The sequence below is a fragment of the Pleurodeles waltl genome, chromosome 2_1 (genome assembly GCF_031143425.1).
Source record: "Pleurodeles waltl isolate 20211129_DDA chromosome 2_1, aPleWal1.hap1.20221129, whole genome shotgun sequence".
NCBI classification, from domain to species: Eukaryota; Metazoa; Chordata; class Amphibia; order Caudata; family Salamandridae; genus Pleurodeles; species Pleurodeles waltl.
The window spans coordinates 636498139-636518583 of record NC_090438.1 but is presented as its reverse complement, the minus strand read 5'-3'; the positions used below and the strand labels follow the sequence as shown (position 1 = coordinate 636518583).

General features: G+C 40.8%; 1 protein-coding gene across 1 annotated transcript in view; it reads right to left on the bottom strand.

The window, feature by feature from the left end:
• HECW1 (HECT, C2 and WW domain containing E3 ubiquitin protein ligase 1) overlaps window positions 1–20445 on the bottom strand; it is a 1026664-nt gene that overhangs the window by 237773 nt on the left and 768446 nt on the right. Inside the window, exons 8-9 of the mRNA XM_069216002.1 lie at window positions 14662–14831; window positions 6800–6942 (exon numbers count right to left, since the gene is read on the bottom strand). Of these exons, the coding sequence (XP_069072103.1) occupies window positions 6800–6942; window positions 14662–14831 (313 nt within the window). The remainder of the gene's footprint in view (window positions 1–6799; window positions 6943–14661; window positions 14832–20445) is intronic.

The following is a 20445-nucleotide window of genomic DNA, read 5'->3' as shown; positions in this document are numbered from 1 at the left end:
CTCTTGGGACCTTACTGAAGCCAGCATCCGCCTGACATTGCCACAGCAATCCTTCCCAGTTACAAGATTAAAAGGCAGGACAAACTTCACAAACCTGGTGATGGAATCCACATTGTCTTTAAAGACACCATTGGCTGCAGCACATACTCGCACACATCCTCGCACACAACGCCCCAACACAACCCCAACAACATGGAACACCTGACATTCAAAACACCCTCATCCTTAGCTCTAACACCTTCATCCTCCTTGAAGGCCTACATTTCCACCTGGAATACCACATGGACACACACACAAAAACACACTACTAGAGGATCGATAAAATCTTGGCTTCACCCAACACGTAAAAGAACCCACATATTCCACTGGACACCTTCTGGACCTTATCTTCACCACCTTCAACAGCTCAGTCAACAATCCCATGCCAATCACTTGGACTGACCACGCCCTCATCAAATTCACGATTCTCATCCCTCTTCCACACAGAACAACCATCACCAAGCCAGCCAGCTGAGACTGGAACATTACATTATTCTAGCGGAAACCTGGACAAGCAAACTCATTGACCACTGACCCAAATAGCAGCATCCTACCCAACGCCAACACAAACTTCAAAAACTGGATCACGGCCTATGCTGACACACCAGCTCCGATCAAGCCCTTGAAAGCCACGAAATCCTAGGCTGTAAACCAGTGTACTGAGTAACTCAGGATGATAAAGCACCACTATAAACAACTAGATCACAGATGGAGAATGAGCAACATAGACTAGATCCCCTTCAAATTATTATTATTAACAATAATAATAATAATAATAATAGGATTTCTAAAGCACGATAATTACTTCAAAGATGTGTCCCAATATTGCATAGTCAGAAACTCACAGGACAGTTAATGGAAGACTAGACAGCAAACAGCCTATCTAAAAGCCATGTTTCCGGAACAGAACTTCTATCTCTTATTGACTAAGTGAGTTCCATAACTTGGGTGCCAAAAAACTGAAAGAGCTACCCACAATATGGACCTTCTTAGCTCTGGGTATTTGAGCCAACAAAGTCTCAGAAGACCTGAGACACCTCAGAGGAGTGTAAGGCTTGGTAAGCTGGTGCAAGTAACTGGCTCCTGTCTTCATAAAGGCTCAAAAGCAATAGCAGAGAGCCTTAAAGGAAAAATGTTTCTTGATTGGGAGCCAGAGCAATTTGCTCAGGGCTGCTCTTATAGATGCCCGCTTAGAAAGATTTAACAAAAGCCTGGCTGCGGAATTCTACAAGTGCTGGAGTCTCATCAGCCCACACTGAGATACTCCCAAGTAAAGGATATTACAGTAATCCACCTGGAAGATAACAACTGCCAGTATCATTGTTTTTTGGCAGACCCAGGCAGAAGGCAAATGATGCTCTTCAGGGATTTTAGATTCCCAAAAAATGTGCCTGCCAAGACAGTGATTTGACGGTCACAGGTAAAGTTTTCATCAAAACAAATGCCCATGTTTTTAACCCTAGACTTTGGTGAAGAAAGGGGGCCTAAGGTAGATGGCCACCAATAGGGAGACCAGATTGACGGCTGCTTGCCCAAAATAAGGACCTCAGTCTTGCCCACTGTTAATTTTAGGCAGTTGAGATCACCCATTGGGTTACCACTGACAAACAGGCATTCAGAGAAGCTGCTGCCCTAACAGAATTCTGTGTTAATATGACAACCAGATGTATATCATCTGAAAACAATATGATGTCAAACTGGCGACGCTCGATGATATCAGCCAGGGGGTGCAGATAAAGATTAAAAAGGGCAGGACTCAACATGGACCCCTGCGGCACCACCTCCTGCTGCGACAGAACCCAAGAATGAAAAGGTTTCAGTACGACCTCAAAAGAGCAGCCCTGCAAGAAAGACGCAAGCCACAGCAGTTCGCCCTCATAAATAATCACCAGCAGATCCATACCACCAAACTTTCTGCACTACCCAAATGCATTGATGTTAGCACCAACTGCAGCAAGTAGATCTTTGGCATTGTGAAAACTTTCACCTCCACCGCAGCCTGCACCCCCATGTTTTCGACTTTGATCAGCTCTGTATAAAAGGGATCTGCATGCACTGTAAGAACGTAAGATGCATCTGTCCACCTCAATGGACCTCTGCACTAAGCTTTCCCATTTCCTCTGCAGCAAGATAACCAGCATACATGACAATTTTGTCCCCAACTTGAATGGATAGACTTCACTTAACCTCTCATTTCACACAAGGAAACCACACTGACCATATGGTCGCTATCTCCACAGAGGAAACCGAATTTGCCATGCAGTCCATTCATTCCAGGGACCCACAGAACCTTGCCCCACTATATATTCACCAAATAGTTCAACCCATCAGTTCAGTGCTCACCCCAATCCTGAATGCCTCCATATCTACAGCTACATTCCTGGAAAAATGCCATAGTACTCCGCATGCTCATGAATCCTTCTGCAGACCCAACAACACTTGCTAACTAAAGCCTCATCTCCCTACTATTTTACAGACCACAGTCACGGAGAAACTGATTAACAAATGCCAAACCAACCATCTCAAACCATCTCAACACACATCAACTCAACATCATCACCGAATCCGGTTTCAGACCCAAGCACAGCATGGAAACAAACCTCATCACTGCCACAAACAACATCATGCAAATGATCCTGGACAAAAGAGACACAGCAGCCCTCATCCTCCTTGGCGCCTACACAGCATTCCACGCATTCCATGCAGTAACCTACTCCATTCTCATCTCACGCTTGCATGAGCTTGGAATCAAAGGACTCACTCTGTGCTGGATATACTTCTTCCTGATGGGAAGAACACAGGCAATCAGTCTGATTTCCTACTCCTCAGATGCCTGTAAGCTTATCTGTGGAGTACATCAAGTATCTTCCCTCACCCCCACCCTCTTTAATGTGTACACAATCTGACTCACTAGCATCATCCTCCCCCAGAACTTTAGTGTCCTCTTCCTACGTCAACTACACTCAGCTCTAACTCTGCCTCTTGGATAAAACTTACAACACTCAAACTATCCTCATTGTCTACATGACCAGAGTCGTTGACTGGATGAAGTTTAGCTGCCTCAAACTACACAGAAGTCTTTGTCTATGAGAAGAATACAACACCATTGGACTCCTCCTGGTGGCCAGCCAAACTCAGACTCTGAGCCACTCCCACCACCTATACCAAGAACCTCGGGATCATTATCAATTGTCAACTGAACATGACAGCCCAAGTCAACGCTGCTACTGCTTCCACCCACTAAGGTTGCTGAGGAAAATCTTCAAATTATGGGAACACCTCTGGGCTGGAAACAGCAATCAACTAAACAGATGACTTCAACCATTCAGAATGCGACATCCTGAATCACACTCAGCCTAGCATGCTGCATGCGCATCACACCACACCCATGAAAGCTCTACTGGCTCCCAATACACAAACAAGTCCAGTTCAAACTCCTTGAACACACTTTCAAAGCCCTAAACAACACAGACACAGCCTACCACAACAACCAAATCTCTTTACACACTTTAACCAGACACCTCTGCTCAGCCGGGGTCCTACCCACACATATCCCATACATACACACACAAAGCCATTCTGGCATTCTCCTACATTGCTCCCAAAGTCTGGAACAACCTGCGACTACACATTAGATCCATGTCTTCCTTTCGTGAGTTCTGCAAGAAGCTGAAAACCTGGCTTTTTTAATAGACCTGCTCAACCACCCTTACCCGGCTAGATGTTGAACTTGCTTTTAGTGCCAGTATACTTTCCTGTGTAATAGTGTTCTTTAGAAATACAACTAAAATAACATAAGTTTACTAGCCAAAACACAGATCATTAACCATCAGAGTTATCTCAGTATTAGAATTATCACCTGAAATTTGCTGGTTACACACAGATCTTTGCAGCAAAAGCCTTAATCCCTTAGGATATTTTAAAATTCAGCATCTTTCTGATCAATGATGTACACCAGAACTGACTTATTGTCAGTTGTAGCCTTGTTGCAAATTTCTTTGTGGCACAGTTTTAAAAATACATCTATAAGTTGACCATCAGAGCCTGCTTTTCATGACTCAGCCCTTGTGACTCCACCCCCTTCCCACACACTACCCCAGTTTATGGGTTAACAGAGTAAATTTTTTTCAGAAGTAGCATTGTGCAAAACTGAACTAGTAACATCATCTTTGGGCTGAAGTAGACATAGAATAACCCAGCATCTACCCTCAGATCCAACCTGTCTCGGTTTACCATCAGTTGCCAGGTGCAATAAAGATTTCTCATCCTTATTTGGAGATTAACCAATGGAAATTTCCCCAGCTACTTAACAGGCTGGGTTTAATTCCACCAAACTGCCACATCTTGCACTACTGAACTGACTACAGGCTGATCGTCCCAAAATAACAACTGTCCTGATTTTGTGGTGTATCATTAAAAATGGCAGGAGAGAAAGTATGGAACAATTTCCCTAGTGCCTTTAAACATGTCACAACTTCACTGGTTTTAAGTGTCACCTAGACCCATTCCTGCTGAACAATTACATATTACTGCTTACGTTATTACCTTACTTGTTTGCTTGACAATATGCTGTGTCTAGAATATTGAGCCCTGGTATTTTTTGTTCATTACAAACCAAAAATACAGTGCAATTTCCATTGACTGTTTGGTAGAACAAGCTTTGTACCTTCCCATTCTTAGACATCTACTAAGTAAAAGTACTTTCTAAAAAACATTGCACAACACAACATCCTTGTTTTCTATTTAGCCCTTGACAACACACCTGACATCCACACATTCAATAGAACCTACCCTGTCCACCATCTTGCCACATGGGTGAGAGGGCAATAATCCACCGTGCCTATAAAGCTCCCACAAAAATGTTTTAACCCGTCCAGTAAACCCTGGATTGCATTTTATAATCTGTTTTTAATAACAAGGCTGCATGTGTTGTACTAAGGCCTTACAAGTGAGATGTTACTTCAGATGTAGCAGGAGTTTTTGGGACAGTAGGAATTATGAGCTTTATTTAGAGTTTGTCAGATGGGAAACTCCATAAAACATGATGGATATCTTGCTCACCATATTACAAGCGCCATAGATTACAATGCAGCGGCGGATGGCACTCCTTGAAAGTGATAGGGGCAAGTGAAGTACTCCACCACTCCCCCCCCCCAAAAAACACTACCACTACACTTACATGTATTACAGACATACAAGCATTACACACAAATGCACTACACATTTAAAATAAAAAATAGCACTTACCTACAGGCTGCGCATCCTCCTTGGTGCTCTTCTCCTTCGCCAATTCCAGAAGAGCTGCCCTCCCCAATCCATACGCTGCTCTCATGCTTTTAATCGGCATGAGAAAAGCGCCTGGATTGGGTTGAGCATCCTGGCTGGGCACTCCTTCAGGCCCTGGAGGCCTGTGCTTGGTCTTCACCCAGCTGTCTTAAGACATTAGAGTGGAGACTTTCAAAGTGCACATGTCTCCTTCGGCAGACAAAAACAGGCGGCCAGAGTGAGTGACGTGCACTTTGGAGCATCCAGCTAGGCACTGCTTCGGACACGCCCAGCATGACACTGAGCTGGTGCGCGCTGTAAAAATAAAATGGCAACAAACGCTTTTCATTGCCATTTTATTTTTGCGTGTGTGGCTCGCAGTGGATGCGGGTGGCTAGGGGCGATGCTCCCCTACCCTCAAAAAGAAACCGCTGCTGCTATAATGTACTCGTTATACAGCGGAAGGAATCTCCGCAACGTTTCTGATGGAGCATCCTTTCTGCCAAACTCAAAAAATAAGGCTGTTTATGTTTAGTACTACCACCGCTGCTGACTGGTATTTCAATAGTTGCAAGCAAGCAAAGTCTCTGGGTGGAATACTGTCAAAAACAGCCATACTTTTTTACCTTTGGGGCAGAAGGGAAAATGATTCCTGTTTTAAATGGATGAACACCTCATCACTCAATATACCTTCCCCACTAGCCCCCTGGTGAATCTTCTTTTATCCTGTCAACAGAAGTTCTTACCGTTGCAATGTCTGAGATGTTAAATGCCTAGTAAACACAAAAATCAAGAAGAAGTTGGCAGAAATATATATTGTTTTAGGAGCTACCAAACACTGCATGTTGATAATATTGTAGATGATTAGTTTTAGAATATTTGCTGACTTTATGCAGAGGCCACACATGTTTACTAGCACAATACCAGTGACAGAAGAGATTACAAAGGTATTTGTCCTTTCGTAGATGAATACTAAGAGTTTTAAAACATTTGCTGTCATTATACAAAGCCCACACATGTTTACTAGTACAATACCAGTGACAGAGGAGTTAACACTGGTACCTTATTGCAGATGATTACGAAATAGTTTTAGAATATTTGCTGACTTTATCCAAAACCCATACATGTTCTCTTGTGCAATACCAGTGAACATGGGTACTTACCCTACTGCAGATGATTACTAGTCATTTTAGAATATTTGCTGACTGCATTCAGAACCCATACATATTTGCTAGTGTAATACCAGTGACTGAAGAGTTTACATAGGCACTTACCATATTGAAGATGATTACCAATAGTTTTAGAATATTTGCTGACTTTATACAAAGTCCATATATGTTTACTAGTGCAATGCCAGTGATAGAAGAGTGTGCGTGTGTGCTTACCCTACTACAGATGATTGCCAATATTTTAGAATATGTGGTGATTTTATGCAACACCCATACATGTTGACTAGTGTGATGCCAGTGACAGGAGAGTTTACATGGTTACTTACCCTATTGCATGCCTCTCCAGCAGTCGCTGCACAGGCATGGACAGTTTTCCCAAAAAGCGCTTGATGATCGGACGACTTTTTGCAAACTTATCTTTAACTTCTATTTCCAATACATCCGTAGGGAGTGAGACAAAGCTGAAGTGCTGCAAAATACAATGAAGGGAGAGCAATCAAAAGCGAATTCATTATGGGGGGAGTCATGAGTGCTAACCAACATTACCATAAAGCCCACACAATGCCAGCAGCAGAATGCTTGTGCCCTTCATGGATGAATACAAAGCTTGGATATAGATTTTACTGTAAAATATTGTAAAAATTGCTGGTCTGGCAATAATGTTAACTTTAACGCCACCCTTTTCTTGCATTTTAGGGCATAACCATGAAAACATTACTATCAACACTCATTCTTTGAATACCCTCATGTAGTCAATGACTATCGGAGATATCTGGAATTCACAAGAAGCAGACAGACCCACTGTCTTTTAAGTTGTGTGATAGTATGATTGGCTTTGAGTTTGGTGTGGTTTGAGTTGGGTCTTACAGCATTGAAAATGTACGAAATGTATTGATTACCACCACTTGCTTTTGCAGAACAACAATTGCCTCCCATTCTTCATACTGAGAACTATCTGGATGGCTTTGAGGTAGTTTTATAACAAGGATAAATCATTAAATGAAAATAGAGAAGTATCTTCTTCAGAGAAGGAATATCCACTGGATGAGTTGGAATATCTGGCAAACAAATGAGCGGTGATGAAAAGTCCCATGGCTATTACTATGACTCTCCATTTGCACTACAAAATGATAACAATGTACTCACATATGCACTAAAATCATTATACCTATGTGCCACTGACTGATGAGCATTACCCTAATTCATTGACAATGTAAAGGTTTAACCCACAACATAGACCTGGTGAAACTGATCCAGCTTCAGATCCTTTATCATGACCATATTTTTTGAAGCAGAAATGTAAACACTGTATAAACATCTCCATGCCATACAAGAGATCAGATGGAAACTAATCCTTAAAGAGTCATAGATTCATGGGAATCATCTTTTCTGTGATTTTAAAAGTGCATTGCATTATGTCCAGCCTTGCTCAATTGAGGTTGACTCATTTGACAAAAACAAAATACAGCCATCACACTAATAAGCTGCTGGCCCTGCAGAACTAAATGGGGTAAAACACAAGGACAATAAGATACTGATCAGCAGTATGAGATTCCAGGGGCTTGACTGCACTTAAGAGTCTGTAAAAATTGTAATTACAAAAAACCCATGTATTCCCTCCATGACAAAAATGGTTACCTTGAAAATCAGAAAAGCCATTTAATTGAAGATTTCATTAGCCACATTTCACCTAAGGAGTAGAGACCTATAGTAAACGATGTACCGGGTGCAGTGCACTAAAACCCCTAATGAAAAATACTCCCAAGAGACCCCTGGAAATTACATAACCAATTCTCCATCAACTTAAACTCAATGGTGAGAGGAGTTTTAAAGTGAATAATGTGCCAATCTTGCTGCAATACAGAGAGTGTGAAAGGAAAGACTGTCATTTATTTTCAACATACAGCAAACTGTAAATACCTGTAAATGAACTGTATGTATTCAGCAGGTAGGAAAGTAAAAATGAAGCACATATTTTGTCATCCTGAAGTGTGCTGGAAACAGAGATTTTAATGGGATCAAAACACTTCAAGACATTTTACTTGGTGTTGCACAAGTGATAAATATCCACAGAAACTTTATTTCGGCACATTATCTTTTCTGTGCTACATCGTTTTATCAATAATAATGAATGTCTGTGCAAATTTAGTGGCCACTTCAATGAAAAATACATTAGGCCCAATTCACAAAGGTAAACTTAGACCAAAAGTCTAAGTTTAGTACCAAAGTCTAACTTCATTTGTGGTAAAGATAGACTTTTGGCCTAAGTTTAGACTTCTGGTCTAAATTTTGACCAAAATACTAAGGGCCACATGTACGTATATTAGGTTTTGCGACTCGCAATTTGCGAGTCGCAAAACCTGATGTATGACAGTGTCAATGACACTGTTTGCGATTCCCAATGGGGTTGCAAATTACCTACCTCATAAATATTCATGAGGTAGGTCGCAATTTTCTGAGGACAGCAGACCACCATGCCTATGCCTACTTTGAAATAAAGCAGTTTTGTTTTTTAAATGCAGCCCGTTTTACTCAAAGGAAAATGGGATACATTTAAAAAACGAAAATGAAAAGTTTTCTTTTCATTTTTTCAGAGTAGTCAGTGGTCCATGGGACCACTGCCTGCTCTGAAAAAATATTCTCGCTACCATTCACAAAGGGGAAGGGGTCCCCTGGGGACCCCTTACCGCTTGCGAATGGGTTAGCACCAATTTTAAATTGGTGCTAACTGCGATTGTTTTGTGACCGCATTCACAGTCACAAAACAAAGCCTACAACACACTGGTGAACTGGGGAACACCCCTTCCTAATTACGACTCACAAACCTATTTTGTGCTTAAGTATACAGGTTACGAAATTGCAAAAAATGGGGTCTGTACATACCCCAAAAAAAAATTATTGTCGCAAACGGCCCGATTCATGGAATCGGGCCGTTTGCAACAAGAAAAAACTTACGTACATCTGGCCCTAAGTTTAGACAGAAAGACTAACTTTACTTGTAGTAAAGACTTACACCAAATTTCTAAATGTAGACCAAAAGTCTAACCTTACTATGAGTAAAGTTAGACTTTAGGTCTAAACTTGGACTTTTGTGGTACCTAAGTATACCTTTGTGAATAGATCCCATTGTCTGTAAATTACATTGCACTACCAAACTATGCTTTAGTTACATTAAAAAATCACCTGCTTCATGTTCATTAAAAACATTCAACAATTACCTGCTTCATGTCCATTAAAGGTAGGTGGGTCACAAGAGTTTGTTGGGTCGTGTTCCTATAAAATTTAGGAAGCACTGATACTTGAGATAAATAGTTTAGTGTGTGAGGATTCACATACTTTTGTGATGTAAAATATGCCTTAAGCACTAAAATGCAAGCACAACATAGGAAGCAGAATAATACACCTGGGGCCAGATGTATGTCTGTATGTTTTGCGACTCACAATTTGCAATTCATTTGGGAGTCACAAATTGCGAGTCGCAAAACTAAATGTACAACAGTGTCAACAACACTGTTTGCGATTCCCAATGGGGTTGCAAATGACCTACGTCGTCAATATTCATGAGGTAGGTTGCAATTTGTGACCCCATTGGGAATGGTCGCACTCACAGGGATGGTGGTCTGCAGGGGACAGCAGACCACCATGTATATAACTGCTTTTTAATTTAAAAAGATTTTTTAAATGCAGCTCTTTTTTCTTAGAAGAAAATGGAATGCATTTCAAACAAAAAAAATGAAAAGTTTTCTTTTTATTTTTTCAGAGTAGGCAGTGGTCTGTGGGACCACTACCTGCTCTGAAAAAATATTTTTGCTTCCATTCACAAAGACCCCTTCCCGTTTCTGAATGGGTTACCGCCAATTTGAAATTGCAGTCACAAAACAATCATACATGCCACTGCAATTGGCAATCAGAAAGGGACGCCCTTGGAATGTTCCTTCCTAATTGAAAGTCGCCAATCCCTATTTTGCGAGTCGGTATTTGCATGCCGGTTTGCAAAATGAGGTAGGTTGCAATTTGTGACCCCATTGGGAATGGCACACTCACAGGGATGGTGGCCTGCAGGGGACAGCAGACCACGATGTATATAACTGCTTTTTAATTAAAAATGTTTTTTTTAAATGCAGCTCTTTTTCCTTAGAAGAAAATGGAATGCATTTCAAACCAAAAAAATGAAAGGTTTTCTTTTTATTTTTTCAGAGTAGGCAGTGGTCTGTGGGACCACTAACTGCTCTGAAAAAATATTTTTGCTTCCATTCACAAAGACCCCTTCCCGTTTCTGAATGGGTTACCGCCAATTTGAAATTGCAATCACAAAACAATCATACATGCCACTGCAATTGGCAATTAGAAAGAGACGCCCTTGGAATGTTCCTTCCTAATTGAAAGTCGCCAATCCCTATTTTGCGAGTCAGTATTTGCATGCCGGTTTGCAAAATAGGGATGGTACATTAAAACAGGCCATTTTGCGGTCGCAAAAAGCAAAATTTGCCTTTTGCAACTGCAAAATGCAAAATCGCTTTGTACATTGGGCCCTAAATGTCCAATAGCTTGAGGGGACTGAGAAATATTCCTCTGGGCAGAGCGGAAGCCTCACTCTGCATATTTTAAAGTACTGGCAACAACAGATCTTCAACTGTGCTATGAAGCCAGACTTACAGAACAGAGCTCAGTCGTAGAAATCAAAAGTAGGTCTTTACTTTCTCGACTATTCATACATTTTACCTTTAAGTCAGAACAGGGTTTATCAGTGTATTCAGGACCTGACGGGGGAACCAAAAGTAGCTCTGGCAAAAATGCTCAAACCAGCCCCACCCCATCCTCTCCTCGCTCAATCTCTCTTTTTGCTTCCATCCATGCTCTTCCTCTCCTTTTCTCCGTCTCTCTCTCTTCTCCCTTCTGATCACTTTCTCTCCACTTTCTTCTACACTCTATCTCTTTTATTTCTCTCTGCCTGCTGCAATCAAAACTGGGGTGCTGGGGAAAGTGACAGAGGCACCAGTGGCAGGCCGGGTCTTTTAAAAGCAACCTCCTATGGCTTCAGCTCAACAGGGAAATACCCAGTTTATCAGAAATCCTTTCCAGCCCAAATGTATTTGCTCCTTCCATTCTGGGTTTCTTTGTCAAACTGACAGCTTCCAGGACCAAAGATTACGTCTGATTTGTATGCACTACCAAACTGGAAAATAAACTGATGTTGTTAAGTCTATTGACATCTATATTTAAACTGTACTCTATCAGACATAAGGTTCAATAATAAGAAATACTTCAACCAAGTCTCTAAAGAGGGGTAATTTTGATGATTGTCAGGACCCATTTCAGAGGGCCATGATGCAAGCAGGAGCTACTGGGTTCAACTGTAGGGGCCGAGGCCTTTTACTTCTGGTGTCCTGAGGTCCGACCTACTATGGATCCTGAACAATTGGTCAAAGTACCACTTAAACACTTGATTCTCAGTAGTCGCTCAGGTCAAGCAGTCCAAGAATTCTTGAGGGGAGCTAGATGCACGGGGATGAACATAAGCTCACAATTCAAAATACATTTAATAGGAGCAATAAATGATTGCCCAGTCAAACACTTTCTTTTATGAAAAAATAAGCATTTATCTATGAACACAAAATGAAATGGAGCATACCCAAGCAATACCCATATTACCCTGAGTTCGGGGCTCTAGTGTTCGATATGCACATTGCTGTGTCCCACTTCGGTCTCACTAGTGGTAGGTAGGGTTATTCCTCATTCACTACAAATGACATTCAGGTTAGCTTTGTAATCTAAGTCTCATGAGTTCGACTCGGTCTGTTTTTAAAAGTCAGAAGTGTTCCAGCACCTTTAGTGCTATATGGCAGAAGAAGTTAAACCGGGGCCTTCCCGTCCTATGATCAGTCTTGCCACTTCTGCAGGTATTATTCTCACGGAGTCTCCAAGAGTGCTTTGCTCACAGGTGGCACATGAATGATGACCCAATTAGTGCAGCAGCTGTCTTCTCATACAACTCAACAGAGATCCACTCCCAGAGGACCTCGCTCCACCAGTGCTGTCCTCCCCACAGGGCACACTAGTCTTCGAAGCAAGCAGATACTGGAACTCCAGGGGAAGAGGGACTTGGATGTCTATGGATGATGTTCCCACACCCAGCTGGCAGGCCTTGCCATCCAGTCCTGGTCACAGGAAGAATTCTTGCAGTGCTTCTCCTCTTTGCACAGCCTGCTGGCTGCTTGGCTTGGACATAAAGGTGTGTAAGCTTACAATTGTTTTTTATTCACAAAGGTATTTTACTTGTAGTATCCTTGCGAATGCGGAGTCTCTGCACATAAGAAGATTGGATTGATCAATCTTTTTGATCTTTTTATGTGCGGAGACTCCGCAGTTCTAAAGACACTACTAGCAAAATAGCTTTATGAATAGCAAACAATCATAAACTTACACAAAAGTGTACATTTACTACCTTTGTGAATTAGGCCGTGAGTCTTTGAAGTTTGTGTTGGGGTTCTGCTTCCTTTTGAAGTGCATACTGCTCTGGCCTGCCCTTTCTACAGAAAGTAGTCTGTCATAGCAGGAGTGCCTCCAAATCAGTTAGCCCCACAACACAGGCATTGGGAGTTACTAGAGGTTCATGCCTGAACATCAGCCACAGTGATAGGTGCATCAAAAAGATTACCTTGGGTCCCCCAGCCCTACTCTTTATGATTCTCTTATCAGCTCCATTTCCTTCATAAGATGTGCCCAGGTCCCTTTCCAGTGACCTCTCTCTGACTCACAAAGCACCTGCTGAAGTGTACTGAAGAACTTGGCTCTTCTTCCTCTTGTGTGTGTCCCACCCAGCCCCATGAATTTAGCAATCCACAAGTCTGTCTGTGGGATTCCTCTACCTGCTTATGCTCCTGAAATCAGCCATGGGTCTCCCAAAATGTAACCCAGAGTCTTTCATGAATACAAAAAAACGTGTGCTGCACAGTGCTACCTACGATCTTGATATAGGCCGAGGTGAGTTAAGCACACATCAGTGGAAGTTTAAATGAGTGAGCCTGTAGGCCTCACTTCAGGGACACAGGTAAAAAGGCCTGTTCACTTCTACTGATCATTACACGGTTTGATGCCACCAATGTCTTCATGCTGCTTAACTCCTGGCAAAGGCAGTATCCATTGACCACTATGAGGGTAGCACTTTGGGCGCCCGTCCTGGTCCAAAAAGACTGCAGTCCGCGAGACAGGCCTATGTCATGGCGCACATGAATCATCCCTGTTCACTCAACAAAAAATCAGCTCTAGGGATCCAGACATCATAAAGGGTACTCAGGGCATAGGTACACGTCCATCACCATGCAATGGACTTTTCCATCCTAACAATGACTCATTGTCGCTTTATAAAGCTTACAGTTACGTTTCAGAGTTTCTTCATGAATAATTTCTGAGGCAAAGCATGATTATAGTTGATACCACTGACTTTTTATGGTAATTCAAAGTATCACTGTCCATTTTTACCCGTCATAGATGTGTATGGCAGTATTTCATAGTTGAATTCACTGACTAAATCCGATATAACACATCAGACACCACAAATACATTGATAATATGTAGTCGTCATTGTCACAAACTAGCTGCTTCACAAATATCAAGTATTTTTCAACTATGCCAAAGCATGTGATGTAAAACAATTGTAAACACAGAGACTTGGTGCAGTTCATGTTCACAACAACTAGAATTCTACGTTTTCCTTATAATATGAATGCTTAATTTGTGCTTGTTGTTTCCGGTGCTGAGCACCGGCACTTCTTTTTGAGAGCCGGGGCTTATTCTTCTGCCTCAAGCATTTGCTGCACGCAAAACACACATATGGGAAAAACGGAGGAAGGGATGAACGAAAAAGCGTCACAAAGAGAGAAATTAGAAAGCTGCAAGAGTGAGCTGAAGGGGCAGGGAGTGGCTTTATATCGATTGAAGAGGCCTGAGATGGCTTCAGGATTACGCTGCCTCAGTATTCCGTGTTCACACGTTTAATTGCAGCAGCCGCGTGTTTAAGAGGAGGGCTCTGGGTACCGGCACATTTTTATTTACAAATTAAGCACTGATAACATGATAATACAAAGACATATACAAAAATTTAATCTAATCGAAGACAAATAATGTCATTAAAGACATTAGAGACATAGGTATGACAACTAAAAATATGAGTAAGTGTGGTGCTTACCTCTCTTTTCCAGCAAGGGTTGACTGTGTTGTAGACAATTTTAGACCTTTTCTCCTGTCCGTGATGAGGTAAGGATGGGAAAATGCTATGCTTTCCGGGTTGGATAGAAATCTTCAGGTAAGGGTCGGGGTTGAAGAACATCCCTTTCTTCAGTCCCGAAGCCTGGAAGTCTGCAGACAGTAAACAATTGGGAATTAGTGACGTCATCGCACATTTTCAATTTAAATTGAAAGTAGCATTTATGTTTGCAACCCACCGACTTTATGTAATTCAATATAATATGGCAGTCTGTAGTTCTGTAAATGTGCGCCTGTCTCATTTTATTTAGGACTGCACTTTGATGTTGCAGTTGCAGCCCTATTGCTTACAATATACACAGAGTAGGCCCTCGCTCCACTTCTTTCAAACATTAGCTTTCTTTGACAAGCCAATGGCTTGAGGCTTTGACAATCCTGTCTTGGCTCAGCCTAGTTGAGTATGCATCTGTCACTTAATGCTATTGGTTATTTGGGCATAATCTTCCACCGCCACTAGACCGTTTGAGTAACCTGCATGATGGATTACTTTCCGTTGTAGCTCTCTCTCTATCGGGTCCTGCTAGCTCGTTCTGTTCCTGTGTGATTCGCTCTAATCTACCAGATACACCAATAGTAATTGATCACTTCAATTGTATCAAATTACATTTTAAATATTTTTCCTAGGCAACACACAGTCCAGTAGGTGCATAACACGTTGGTCAACAAGTGCTGCTCTGGTGAAAAAAAATATACATAAAGAACTAGCGACTTGACTGCGCAAAGTTGTGTGAAAGGTTCTTTAGGTATGAGGCTAGTACCTTGGAAAGTAGCAGGTTTCGCAAACAAGAGCGCAGAGCTGATATGCTTATAGGAAACATGGATAGAAAGCCTTTTGATGTCGATGGTTTTAGCTCATTGCGTACAGGTGCTACAAAATCTATCAAGGGAAGGGCAAAAGTCTTGTGGTTGTGATTTTCAATTGTGCTCTCTTCAACATATGCAAAGTATTTCTTACATCACCTTTCTTACAATTAGTGCAATTGAGCCTAGACAAAAATCTGTGCCATGTCTTTGACTCTGCCTCATTTCTAAGGTACTGTACCTGGGGCCTGTACGACTCCTTGACCGGCATTGCACTCCCCCACGAGTGACATTAGACTGTTGGGAACAACTCCATTACGGCGCCTTGATAGCACCAGTTAGAACTAGTGTGTTTTTAAGCACTTTATTTGGATTTAATATTTTAAAATTCATATCTTTGCTTGTGTATGTTGGATCTTTGTCATGTTGGTCTTCTTTTACTTGGATAAATATTAGCTATTTTTCTAAACTGGTGTGGTGGCTATTTTGAGTATTTTCACTGTGTTACTGGGTGTGAGTACAAATACTTAACGCATTGCCTCTGAGATAAGCCTGACAGCTTGTGCCAAACTATCGAGGGAGAGAGGAGGGATTATCTTAGAAGTGACTCCCTTACCCTGACTAGAGTAAGGGTCCCTACTTGAACAGGGTGTAAACCGACTGCCAACTAAAGACCCCATCTCTAACAAATATGTACTTTGTGGACATAGGTAATGCTGGTGATAACCCAAAACCCTTGCACTTTTACTGGGAACAAAGGCCAAAGTAGTATAGACCAGAACTACATCTGAGGCAGTTTAAGGGCCACGCCTTTAGAACATCAAATGGGAAAAAACTGTGTAAGTGATCACAATCTGCTAATTCTAACCTTGCTATCACAACTACTTTTAACTAAATGTGAGAATAAAGTAACAAACATCCACCCATTAGAGGCAAACCTATTAGACTAAAATGGACAGGAGTTGATCCTGTGGCCTTCACAGGAGCGATAATAAAAGGAAATAAGAGTTACATCCTTACCATCCTTATTGAAGCAGCTGACAATCAGTAGATCATTACCACCTTTGTCCAAATTTCAAAATCATTTAATGAACATTTAATTTGAGAACTGAAGGGCAAGGACCATGGACCAGAAAGACGGGTTAACAATAACTGTGCAAAGGCATAGAGAGATTTAATTAAACTGTTTCATGCATATCCAAAGGATTGTGCTGAATTTCATAAACGTAGGATTCATTATAAAATGGCCCTAAAAGAAGAGGAAAAAGAGCTACAAGTAAAAGCATTGGCAAATTTGCCACTGGCCATACAAGCAAGGGATAATATATTATTTTGGAAAATTGTAACTCACCCTCCCCGCTTAAGGATATCTCCACACCTAAATTAAACAGTTCAATAACAGAAGAGGCCTGGGTGCAACATTTTCTCTCAAAAGTCTCATCTCCCCTAAACTCAGACAATGATGAGATGACGTCTACGCATATGTCCCAAATACATATTGTTTTTTTCATTGAGGAGGCCCATGGAGTCTTAGTGAGATGCCCACAAAGCAAAGCAGCTGGGCTGAAGGTGTCCCAGTGGATGCTTATGGATTTGTGGGCACCAGTGCTCATAGGGGCTTCAATACAGCTGGCTCGGGTATTATTCCACCCTCGTGGATGAAATCTTAAAAAATTCCTATAGCTAAAAAAGGCTCTAGAAGTGACCCTAAATGCTACAGACAGATATCTTCCTCAGCTAAGATATTAGGACGGATTTTCCTTGAAAGATTAGAGCAGTGGAGCGAGGATAATTATATACTGTTGAATGCACAATTTGATTTTTGAAGAGTGCTGGAGACTGTAGAACAATGCCCTCATCTTAAATCTTTTGATGGGGAAGTACACTAAGGCCAAGGTAGTAAGTATATACATGTGTTTTATGTGTTTAAGTTGTGCATTTGATACTGTTAATCATAGTAAGTTATGGAAATGCATGCAAAATGTGGGGGCCCGAAGGACATAATATAATTGCTTGTGCATTTACATAGCAATCTGTCAGCGAAGGTGCATTATGGTCCTCAGGGAGAACTAACCAGTGGTTTTAAGATACAAAGAGGGTTTGGGCGGGGGTGTGTTCTGTCACCATTCCTGTTCTCATTCTACATTAATGGAATAGATGAGGAATTACAGTTACTTGATGCTGACATTACCAAAGTAGGTTTATGCTCCATCTCGATCCTAATATATGCAGATGATGCAGTCCTATATGCTTTTACTCCAATAGGTCTGCAGAGTCTCATTAATGCTTTTGTTAACTTTACTAGAACTTAAGCATAAACCTAGGGAAAACCTTTACCATCTCCTGGTTAAGAAAGAAATGAAAAACCAACTCATTCTACATCAAGGGTTCTAAGATTGCTATTACTAAGCACTTTTGTTATTTAGTAATGCAGTTCTCTGAAGATGGCAAATGGAAATCGCACAGAGAGAAAATTGCTTTTAACATGCTGAGGAATAATGAGAGGATCTTCAGATTTGCTACTAAACTTTGTGCCAAACCGATTAAAGATATGTTAAATCTTTACAATGCCAAAACAATTTCAGCTTTAACCTATGGGAGAGGTATCTTGGGAGTGGGAGACAAGCAAGTTTGACAAAGGCAAGAGAAAAAAATCCCTAGAAGGCTTTTTGCAGTCCCCCAATAAACTGCTGATACTCTAGTACATATGGAGTTGATGGTTAATCCCATTAAGGATATCATGAGGGCAAAATCACTGTTACTTTGGCATTTGATACGGTCCAAACCTGAGACTCAACTGACTCAACTAATACTTGAAAACTGTCTAGCTATGAACCAGGCTCAAAACATACCTTGGTTAGCTTATATCAGGAATAGCTTGAAATCTATAGATAATGGGGACAGGAGACTATGGGAGATCCCAGACAATGTTGTCCAATTTTCAAAAATGTCTCTAAAACTCTATGCCCCGGACAATGTGCTCAGGAGAATGAAAATAGAAATTTGACGACATGCACTGTTAAGAGTTATATAGTGGCCTTTAGACATTGGGGACCACACAAATATATTAGTTTTGTCCCATGTATCCGTTAAAGATTGTTATTAACCATATTTTCCTTTTTAATAATTCACCAGTTGGTCGCCTTCTCAAATCGGAATACCTGGGTCACTGGTGATGTTAAATGTCTATGTGATAAATGGAAACCTCTGTTTTAAAAAAAGTGGTTTTATCATTATCAGGAGGCATTTCAATTTTTAATGGACATGGAAGATATAGAGGTCTGTTATGCCTTAGCTAACTACTTTGTTAGCGTTCTAGCTCTAATGAAAAGGCTCTCTAATTATGAAATTTCAATTAAATAAGAAATCTGTCATTTCCATGGTTTTAGGATGCATTCTTACAAGTTTATTTCAAAATAAAATGTAGTTTTATAAGTTGTTTTAGAGTACATATGTGAATGTAATATGAGTGTGTGCTTTTATGGTTTATTAATATATGAACCAAACAAAGAATTAGATGACAGTGATGGTGATAATCATTTAGACTAGTTTCATTTGCCTGGGTTTACTGTGTTCAATTTATCCTATACCAGGCTTCAAGTTATTGCATGTGCATCTTTTTACATCTCTCTTTACTAAACAGACAGGATCTTTTTCCAGACATCAATTACCTAACCCTCTAGATGGAGCCAATGTTGAGAAAAATTAGTTCTTAAAATGCTAATCAAAAGAAAGAATGTTTTAAATAAAGTGACCGAGAGGCTACCTGATTTCACATTCTTGAAAGAGAAATATACTACAGGCATCTCATGTATTGATAGCAGCCAAAGGTGAGTTGTTTCTATTTAAAAATATTTACCACAAAATTAACAGAACAAATGCTGTTCAAGAAAGAATATATGTGTCAGCAGACTACCCCGAAGTACGAGAATTTCATTTTGGGCAATATATACAAACACAATCGCAATTGCATGCATTTTATAAGAGACTGTCTAAGGGCCTGATTTAGAGTTTGGCGAAGGGTGTTACTCAGTCACAAATGTGACGTATATCCAGTCCCCCATATTACGATCCCATAATAACTTATGGAGATTGTAATATGACAGACAGGATATCCGTCAAGTTTGGGATGATGAAATCCATCCGCCAAACACTAAATCAGGTGCCAAATCTTCAGTCTCCCAATCCGTTGTAAATGAAATACCAGAAGGGGATTTTAATTTAGTCTCCAGCAACAGATCGATATGCTAGCGCTCAGAGTTGAGGAGGCTATAACCCTACTACAAGACACAAAATGCATACATTCCACCTGCAACACATGTGGCGATTGTGTAATCGAGGTGATACGGAATATTCCTTTTCTTCTGTGTGCTTAATTCTTTTGCCAAAATAGATTGATTCTTGTTATCTGGAACTCTTGTGAGCAGGATGCAATTCATATTCAAAATATATCAGTGTCTGATCATGCCAGCATGACTTTGAAATCGCTATGGGGTTTAATATATAGATACTTCTCGTGGGTGTTTTATGGCCACGCTAAAGCAGGTGTTTTAATAAAATTATTAATGAGCATTCACGTATTCTGAGTAATGGATCTGCGCAGAAAATGTATTAATCTAGGGAAAAAAATGCACGCATTTTAAAATGTGATCACAATGAATGGCCATCAATGTTCACAAAGTATACTTATTAATGGCTTATTAATATGAAATGTTGAGCTTATGTTTGATTAATGTAGTAATATGGCATATTGAGGATTATGCACTATGTATTAGCTTTATTAATTGTAGGTCTTAACTTAGCGGAGATCTTGGTCTCATGTCACGGCCTCATGTGAAGCTATATTGCAAAACCGATTAATAAAATGTTTGCTAAGAGAATTAAACTGTGATTTTCCACTGTGCTG